This window comes from Hipposideros armiger, unplaced genomic scaffold (genome assembly GCF_001890085.2).
Source record: "Hipposideros armiger isolate ML-2016 unplaced genomic scaffold, ASM189008v1 scaffold_239, whole genome shotgun sequence".
NCBI lineage: Eukaryota > Metazoa > Chordata > Mammalia > Chiroptera > Hipposideridae > Hipposideros > Hipposideros armiger.
This window is the reverse complement of record NW_017731589.1, coordinates 944,753-954,622: the sequence shown is the minus strand read 5'-3', so window position 1 is coordinate 954,622 and position 9,870 is coordinate 944,753. Positions and strand designations below refer to the sequence as shown.

Here is a 9,870-nt window from a genome sequence, read left to right as displayed (position 1 = left end):
GGTGCCAACTTGGGCCAGTGAAGCAACGTCCTCCACAACTAGACTGAAGAACAAAACGACAGCAACTTGTCTGTTTCCCTTCCCCCAATTCCCCAGCCCTGTTCCCATCCCCCCAATTCCCCAATAAAAATTTAAAAAAAAAAATCCCATTTACAATTACAACTAAAAGAATAAAATACCTAGGAATAAACTTAACAAAGGAGGTGAAGGACCTATACACTGAAAACTACACAGCATTGTTGAAAGAAATTGAAGACACAAAGAAAAGAGAAGATATCCCATGTTCATGGATTGGAAGAATTAACATTAAAATACCCATGTTTCCTAAAACAATATACAGATTTAATGTAATCCCTATCAAAATCATAATGGCATTTCTCAGAGAAATAGAATAAAAATCCTCAGATTTGTATGGAACCACAAAAGACCCTGAATAGCCAAAGCAATCCTGAGAAAAAAAAGCTGGAGGTCTCACACTCTCTGACTTCAAACTATACTACAAAGCTACAGTAATCAAAACAGTATGGTACTGGTAGAAAAACAGACACGAAGACCAATGGCACAGAATTGAGAGCCCAGAAATAAACCCATGTATATATATGGGCAACTAATTTTCAAAAAAGGGGCGAAAAACATGCAATCAAGAAAGGAAAGTCTCTTCAATAAACGGTGTTGGGGAAACTGGAAAACCACATGAAAAGAATGAAACTAGACTACCTGACACCATACACAAAAATTAACAAAAATGGATTGAAGACTTGAATATAAGACCCAAAACAATAGGATACATAGAAGAAAACAGGCACTAAACTTTTGGACCGTGGTCTCAGAGTTTTTGTGAACTTGACCCCAAAGGCAAGGGAAGTCAAAGCAAAAATATATGAATGGAACTACATCAAACTCAAAAGCTTCTGCACAACAAAAGAAACCATCAACAGAACAAAAAGGCAACTGACCAAATGGGAGGAGATATTTTCAAACATTATCTCCAATAAGGAGCTAATATCCAAACCATATAAAGAACTCATACAGCTCAACAACAACAACAACAACAAAAACAAAAAACAAAAAAATTGGCAGAGGACCTGAAGAGACACTTTTCCCAAGAAGACAAACGGCCAACAGATATATGAAAAGATACTCAACTTCATTAGCTATTAGGGAAATGCAAATCAAAACCACAATGAGATACCACCTCACACCTGTCAGAATGCTATTATCAATAAGATAAGAAATAACAAATGTTGGAGAGGATGTGGAGAAAAGGGAACCCTCATACACTGCTGGTGGGAATGTAAATTGGTACAGCCTCTATGGAAAAGAGTATGGAAGTTCATCAAGAAGTTAAGAATAGAGCTACCATGTGACCCGGCAATTCCTCTTCTGGGTATCTACCCAAAAAATTTAAAAACATTTATTCATAAAGCTGTCTGCACCCCCCATGTTCACTGCATCATTATTTACAATAACCAAGACACTGGAAACAACCTAAGTGTCCTTCGACAGATGAATGGATAAAGAAGATGTGGTACATATATACAATGGAATATTACTCAGTCATAAGAAAGATGAAATATTGCCATTTGCAACAACATGGATGGATCTTGAAGTATCATGCTAAATGAAATAAGTCAGAAAAGGTAAAAAACCGAATGATTTCACTCGTAGGTGGGATATAAAACAGAAAGCAACAAATGAACAAACAAAAAATACAAACAAAAAAACAGAAAGAGGCTCATAGATACAGACAACAGTATGATGGTTACCACAGGGGTAGCAGAGTGCAGGGAGGATGAACAGACTAAGGGGGTCACATATATGGTGGCAGGAGACTAGACTTAGGGTGGTGAGTACACACTAGGTTATAAAGTTATACGCCTGAAATTTATATAATGTTATTAACCAAAATTACCCCAATAAATTTAAAAAAAGATTTTTAATGTAAAAAAATTGTCCTGTTTGAATATTTTTACTGTTTATAGCAACTGAATGACAAATTTTCTTGAACTGTAGGCAGCTGGCTAATTTTATGCCTGCATTAAAAATTGTTATCCTCATGGAAAGAAATTAACAGCCAAAATTTCTTGTACACAGTACATTTAAGCTGGCTTCTTATAGTTTATTTGGGCACATCACCTTTTTTTTTCTTTTTCTTTTTTTGACATCCAATTCATTTTGTAAGTTTCCTGTTTGACCCTAACATTGGTCCTGCTGACATCCAACCAACAAAGTTGCTTAGACCAAGCCTGGCTCTGCCGAGTCCAGGGCAGACCTCTGTACAGCATGCTGAGGTCAGACCACTTTCTTCCTCCAGCCAAGAGCTGCCTCTAAGGCATTTCATTGGTTCCTCTCCAGCTGGCTGTTCCTCTCTCTTCTGTTAACAAGTAAAATCAACGGTAGCTGGTTTTCTTTTCTTCTGGGCTACCTCCTTCAAGGTCGAGCAGTAAGAGCCCTCCCAACTTTATAAGTTCCAGGATGGAAACCCTTTTAATTCAGGAAAGCATCTGACACACCTTTCATCTTTGTGTTTTGGTTCACTTCCTTTAATTTTGACAGATTTATGTAGTTGATCTTTCCTCCATCAAAATCAAAGAAAAGTTGACCTTTCCTTGGAAATGAAAACTTTAACAAAAATTACTAGATATGAAAAGAAGCAAAAAATGTGACCTATAAGAGAAAAGACAGTCAATAAAATCAGACCTATGAATGATCCAGAAGTTACAATTAGCACACAAAGATTTAAAAATAACTACAAGAAGTATGTTAACCTACAGAAAACATGCGTATATTGGGTAGAGATGAGAAATTTCAGGAAAGAAATGGAAACTAAAAGAGAACCAAATGGAAATCCTAGAACTGAAAAATACATTATCTGAATTTTTTTTAATCATTAAACTAGAAAGGGAAAAAACAAAAACACGGTATTTTTGGTTAAAAAGCTATCAAACTATCTAACATATGTGAAATTGAAGTCCTAGAATGAGAGGAGAGCAAATATGGAGCATAAAAAATACTGGTTGGGAAGTTTTCCAAATTGGATTCAAAAACAGTAACTCACAAATCTAAGAAGCTCAGTAAACCTTAAACAACATAAAAGCAAAGAAAACTACACACAAACATAAAGTCAAACTCTGAACATCAAACATAAAAAGAAAATCTTAAAAGCAGACAGAAGGAAATAATACGATAGCTGATTTCTCATCAGAAAAAAACGGAAGCTAGAAGGAAAGGGAGAATCTTTAAAGAAGTAAAACACACACACACACACACACACACACACACACACACACACACACACACANAAAAAAAAAAAAGACAAAATCTAAAAACAATTTCCCCCTCTTTCCTTCTCCTTCCTATGCCCTCCAGTGTGTACCAGCGGGGGTTGGGGAGTCTAAACTGTTCAGTATGGAGACGAGGCTCTCCAAGGTAATTGACCGGAAATAAGTTCTAAAGCTTTCAATCTGAAAAGCGTGCTGCTTTCGTCCTGCCTTAAGGATGCTCTGCTACTGTTATACCTCAAAACGTTGTCCACTCATTTATAAAAGACTTCAAATAAAAAAGATGAATCTAATCCATTTCACTTTATTATGGTTCATTTATCCTTTGAATATTGTTATTAATATATGAACTTCATAGAGAAAAGACACGATAAAAAAAATTTTTTTAACTTTGTAAGGGCAGTGACCTATTGCTTAGTTTCAGTGCTCATTTGGACTTCTTTCCCATGTAAAACTATCTTGTACTTATCAGAAACAGACACTTTTAAAAATTAAAACCCTGTAAGAGAATATTATAGCTACATTGTACTTCATGTTTTGAGTTGTCTCTTTCATACACTAATATTTGACATTTGAAAACTTACCAGGATATGGGCTGGCTAGTTTTTCTTAAAACTAGTCAAGCAAATCAACATTGTTTCAACATTAGAGCCCGGACGTTCATAGGGTTTTCTATACGCTGTTACTTTCTCTCATTTGTGGGGTGGGTTCATTCTGTCGTGTATGAAAGATGGTTTTTTCTAATACCCGTTTTAAAACTTTTCATTGGAACTTTCTCATATGGACCCCTTTTCTCTTGTTTGCAGGTCCATCGGCTGGTGGTGGTAAATGAAGCAGATAGTATCGTGGGTATTATTTCCCTGTCAGATATCTTGCAAGCGCTGATCCTCACGCCTCCAGGTACAGCCACCAGTTTCTGACCTTGACCTTCTGACCTTCACCGCACAGAGTTGGGACAGTAGGGCACAGCAGGCAGCTGTTTCTCCACCTCCCACCTACAAGTCAGATCGCCCTGTAAACCATTTGCATTTCTTTGTGGTTTTGAAGTTCTCCTCCTCCACTAGGGTGAGACAGAAAAGTTTATAGGAAGTAGTCTGACTTAACATCCTGTCAGAGCCCTGACAATCGAGGGTTCACTGCCAGGTTCATCATCACCTTTTCCATTAAAAAGCTAAGATCTCCTCAGTTTTGCTTTATTTTTAGGACTAGCTGGAAAACAGGAGGGAAATTCTTTGGGTTCTAACTATTGAAACCTTCATCTACCCTTTAAAAAGAAAAGAAGCTAGATTTCTAGTGTGTGAAGTACATAAAACAAAAGACCTAAACACAAACTTTTTTTTTATTAATAGTGTATGGAAATTACATTAACTACCAAACGGCCTGACGGCTGAACTAATTTTCTGCCAGATTCACTGTGAGCCAGCCCTCAGGTCACAGTCGGGGAGCACCAAGGGGAAGAGGGGACCTTGGAAGGAGCTGGTGTCTCCGCTGTGTCACACACAGTTAATACTGGGCTGGCAGCCCTCCCTTACTTTCTCCTGTCCCCTCCTCCTCTCCCCACCCCCATTGGGTACAAACAGTGCAGCCTTGAGCTGCGCAGACCTAGGCCAAGACCAAGGCCAAGACAGGAGACTGAGTGACGTGCACTTTATACTCTTAGAAGTTAAACATTAAAGTGTGCGTGCACAACCTTATTGATTTTCTTGAGTTCAGAAATCAGACCAGCTAAGACTAGTTTTTACTATTGACCTGTAACCTAAAGATACCCACCCTAAAGGAAGCCCTGGCCACCGGTGAGAGAGCATCCCATTAGCTGAAAACAGGAACAGCCTCCCGCTCGGGCCAGAGCAGCCGCCGCAGTGAGGACTCATTAGACATGTACATTGAGGGACCCACCCCACATCTCCTGAATCAGAAACTAGACATGGGGCCTGGTGCAGTTTAAAACTTCAGATATTAGAGAATGTGAATCTCATGATAATCTTTAGAATCATGAAATGTTGATAAGATGACAAAGTGCATGTGAGATTGTTCACAGCCAAAAGCTGGGTCTAATCCAGATACGTCTGAGCAGACGAATGGACAGACTGCATTGTGTCTGTCCAGTGGATGCTACAAGCATTGACCAAGGACGCAAACTAACAGTGGCCGACCCTCACAGATGGCGTCGAGCAGAGGAGCAGGTCCACCCAGAGGGATCCCTTCTGTAGGCAACCATGCACGATAGGAAGAGGCCTGCTCTCTGGGCAGACACACCCCCATGGGCACATAACCTGGCACCTTCAGAAAAAGATGCCCCTTTTCCAGGTGCTGACATAGTTTGCCCAGTGGGGTCGGGCTGAACGTCAGCTTGTCTGTCCTTGCACCCAAGATTCTGTGTGCACCGCAGACGCAGAGCACACAAGCCAAGTTCTTAGCCTCTCTCTGCCTTCGTGTTGCAACCATAAGAACCTTGGGCCTGATGAGTTTAAAATTCCACCCAGACTTGTTATTTCAGTCAGCTCTCAGTGCTCCTCTGCAGGGAAGAACCTGTTGCACAGCTGGCATCTGAAGTGTCTGTTACCAGAGATGATGTCGTAAAGATGGGGGTAACTCCGTGTGCATAACGCTGTTTATTTAGGAAAACGCTCCGTGTCCCAAATGACTGGGTAACCAGTGAACATTTGGAGAACTCTCTTGGAATGCAGGGACTGCCCACGTCCCCTCAGCAGCTCCACCTGACTCCACTGGACATGGGAGCTGGCCTGGTATGAGCCTCAAGCTAGGGGTCCAGCCTGGCGAGCCCGGCCCTTTACCCCGAGAGCCGAGTGTGGGCAAGCTACTCCCCTTCAGCCTCCATGCATTCAGCTGTACAGTGAGCAGGCTGGCACAGGCCCTCCGTCCCTTCAAACATACTCGAGTTGAAACCAAAAACGTGCGTGAAAACTGTGCGTAGTAAGGCACCATACCCAGCACGAGCACTGCTGGGTGAGGTGTGGGGAGTGACCCATAAGAGGTACTTTTAGAAAGCATCCAGCAGCTATTCTCACCAAATTGCAGACAATCCCATGAAGGGTACAGATCCAATACAATATGCTTTAAAGTTTTTAGTAGTTCATTGTCAGAGTTAACTCACCCTGTCCAAATGAACCTCAGTGTCTACACATGCAGCCAGTGAGTAAGCAGAGGTGGTGGTAGCGGCAGCTTTTTAGCCCCTTTTTTTTTAATAGATTGTTAATCTCTTTCAAAAGTCTAGTGTCTTCTGGTGTCTGATAAGAAATATGAGAGAAGCTGCTGTGGTGAGAAAAATGGCCACTTTCCATACTAACCCATTTTAAAATATCCTGGCCAGATACAAGTAGGCATTATGTGCAATTATCTGAAAACATGTTATGATGCTTTTTTTTTACACTTTTATACCGTATTTCCCCATGTATAAGACACTCCCATGTATAATTAATTTGGGGGCCCGAAATTTGGAAAAAAGTATTACATAAAGTTATTGAACTCAACTTTTATTCATCATAAAATTCATACAACTCCTCATCACTGTCAAAACTCCCAACCATTAGCTTGTCCTCATCTGTGTCTGATGACAAATCACTGTTTTCATATATTGCCTCGTCCTCAGCGGGAAATGCAAGTAAAAAAAACCACTACAACCACTGTATAAGACACACCCAGTTTTTAGACCCCAAATTTTCCCAAACAAGGGTGCGTCTTATACATGGAGAAATATGGTAAGTATGTAAAACAGAATTACTTTGCACCTCCACTGAAACGTAAATACATATTTCTTTAAAATATTTTAGCAGAACCCTTCTCTGTTCCAAATTAAATCCTGCATATTTAGAATTACAGTATATAATACGGATTTAAACGCATGCTGCAGTAACGGTAGGTATGGCTGGGGAGCTTGGAGCCCACCTCGCCATCCCCACCAGCCCCTGGACCTTGCTACTGAGGCTCTGCCAGGTATGTCGAGACCACCGAGGTGGAGAACCACTGCTGCTGCCAGGGAGGGCATGCAACAGATTGTTACAGTGCTCTGGAACTTTCCTTTTCCCTCTGATAGGTGCCAAACAAAAGGAGCCGGAAGCGGAATGACCGCCGTGAATGGACAAGCCCTTGGAGAACTTGAACAAAGATCTGGGTCACGCTTTGCCTCATGAACACTGACTGCAATAGAAGAGAGGAAAATGGCTGAGAACGTATATCAGGGTTTAGTGATGGGTATTTTTTTCCAGTGATGCTGAAACTAAGCATAAAAAAAATTACTGTCTGTGTTTGAAGATTCGGGTTTGCATTAAAAGACTGTTTTCAGACCTTTGTCTGAAAGTTTTCAAATGCTGTATGTCATTTAAGTGCACTGTATCCTGAAATGTTTTATTATTTTTCATTTCAAAGAATTCACTGGGGACAGGTAACGTGACATAAGGTGAGTGTATGGCATATTCAGTCCTAGTGCCTTATGTCAGAACTCAGCGGTATGTCATCACTACTGCCCATCGCAGAGGGAGCGTGTACTTGTGTGAAATGATCCTGTGCTGGAGTGGGAACGTCTTTGAACCTTTACCAAATCAGTTTGTTTTCATTAGATTTCTTGAACAGCTGTAATTTGAAGATAATTACTTTTTCAAACTTTAATGACAGTTTTATGTCTAAGTGTTCCGAACTGTCGTGTAAATGAGACTGCTTTACAACAGCTTTATTTATTTTTACTTTCATGCAATTTTTTTTTACACATCTTTTGGTGGGTAAACGTCACCATGCCCATGAATAAACCATTGGTGGTTATTTTTAAGTAGCAGATTTCTCATTATTTAAGTTTGGATCTGGAAAAGATGTGACTTTTAAAATAGCCGCTGTTGGGATTTCAAAGCTCAAGTTTCTGAAAGCACGCATGGAAGCCTGCTCTGCTGGCCTGGGAACAGGCAGTGGTTTGAGGAAACAAAGTGCCGGGAAGACGTCTATTTTTTTCTTGTGTGCTGAAATGTAAAATCATGGTGTCTGTATGACTGCTGATGCAATCATTTGTGTAAATCTTATTGTGGCATATACAGTATTGTCATACAGTTGAAGAGAAACAATGTTTCCTAATGTTAAGTGCTCTGAAAATGTTGACACTGTATATATGAGTATAGTTTGTTTTTTTGTTTTGGGGTTTGTTTTTATTTTCAGATTGAAAAATTAAAATAAATCTTACTATCTACCATTTTGTTAAAGAATTTCTTTAAAATAACCATGCATTTCAGCATATATTAAAATTTACGTGCAGTTTCCCACTTAGATAATTCTCCCCAAATAAAGAACATGAATTCTCATATTCTTTGTTCCATTATCAGAAAAAAACCCTTAATGATTTGATTACTAAACTTTATATTTCTCCATTATTAAATAGAACATATTTCAGTAACAGTTGCCATGTAGGGGCGGCCGGTTAGCGCAGGTGGTTAGAGTGCAGTGCTCATAACACCAAGGTTGCTGGTTCGATCCCCGTGTGGGCCACGGAGCTGCGCCCTTCTTAACTAGATTGAAACAACTACTTGACTTGGAGCTGATGGGTCCTGGAAAAACACACTGTTCCCCAATATATAAAAAAAAAAAAAAAACATTTTTTTTAATTGCCATGTAGATTTCCTTGTGCTTAGATGTCAATTTTTTCAATTCCTATTAAGCCAAATATGACAGAAAGAGTATATATATACATATATATATACACACACACTGGGGGTGCCAAAATAGTGTATACACGTGGACACTGGTCATCGTTGCTCAAGCAGTAGTTCGCTGTAATCAGAAGTGTCTGGACGCTGAAGGGAACCACTTTGAGCACCTCTTGTAATTGCAGAAGTCAAACGTGACTTGTAGTGATCTTTTGTTATTGGTATATATTGAGTATTACAATTTTAATACAGTTTTCCTTTCTTAAAATGTGTATACTTTTTTGGCACCCTCTGTATATACAGACATAATTTAATCATGTCTAAAGATTGTATTAATCTAATGATCTTTCTTTAATATTAGCTGGCAAGTTACTCATGAGCATCTACATCTCAGCAAACACCAAGATAAAGCTGCACTCCAAACCAGGATGGAATATTTCAGTTCCAAATTTATGTATTGCTAAGCTAAGTTCTATAAGGTAATCAATCCATTGCTCACCCAGGGCACAAAGCTTATTCCATAAATTCTCCTGTTTCACTGTTACTATTTGCAGATGACATGATTATATATATAGAAAACCCTAAAGGCTCCACCAGAAAACTTTTAGAAACAATAAACAAATACAGTAAGTTGCAGGGTGCAAAATTTATATACAAAATTAATATAAAAATAAATATGTATACTAACAATGAACTATCAAAGACAGAAATGAAGAAAATCCCATTGGGCCGGCCGAGTGGCGCGATGGTTAAGAGCTGGCTTGGGATGTCAGAAGGCCCTGGTTCGGATCCCACATATGAGGGCCAGTGACACTGCCCTCTACAGCTAAGGTGCTGAATGGCAGCTCAACCTGGAGCTGGGCTGCCGTGAGTTGCCGGCGACGGCGTAGGCTGCAGCCCCTATGGCAGTGGGTTGCCATGGGCTACCGTGTGTAGCCAGCAGC

General features: G+C 39.9%; 1 protein-coding gene across 4 annotated transcripts in view; it reads left to right on the top strand.

Annotated features, from left to right (window-relative positions):
* The window catches only part of PRKAG2 (protein kinase AMP-activated non-catalytic subunit gamma 2), a 234,990-nt gene extending 226,505 nt beyond the window's left edge, over positions 1 to 8,485 (top strand). For all 4 annotated transcript variants that reach the window (XM_019655404.1, XM_019655403.1, XM_019655405.1 and 1 more), the window contains 2 exons: positions 4,088 to 4,181; positions 7,336 to 8,485. In XM_019655404.1, the coding sequence (XP_019510949.1) occupies positions 4,088 to 4,181; positions 7,336 to 7,367 (126 nt within the window). In that variant the 3' untranslated portion in view covers positions 7,368 to 8,485. The remainder of the gene's footprint in view (positions 1 to 4,087; positions 4,182 to 7,335) is intronic.
* Positions 8,486 to 9,870: the final 1,385 nt, after the last annotated feature.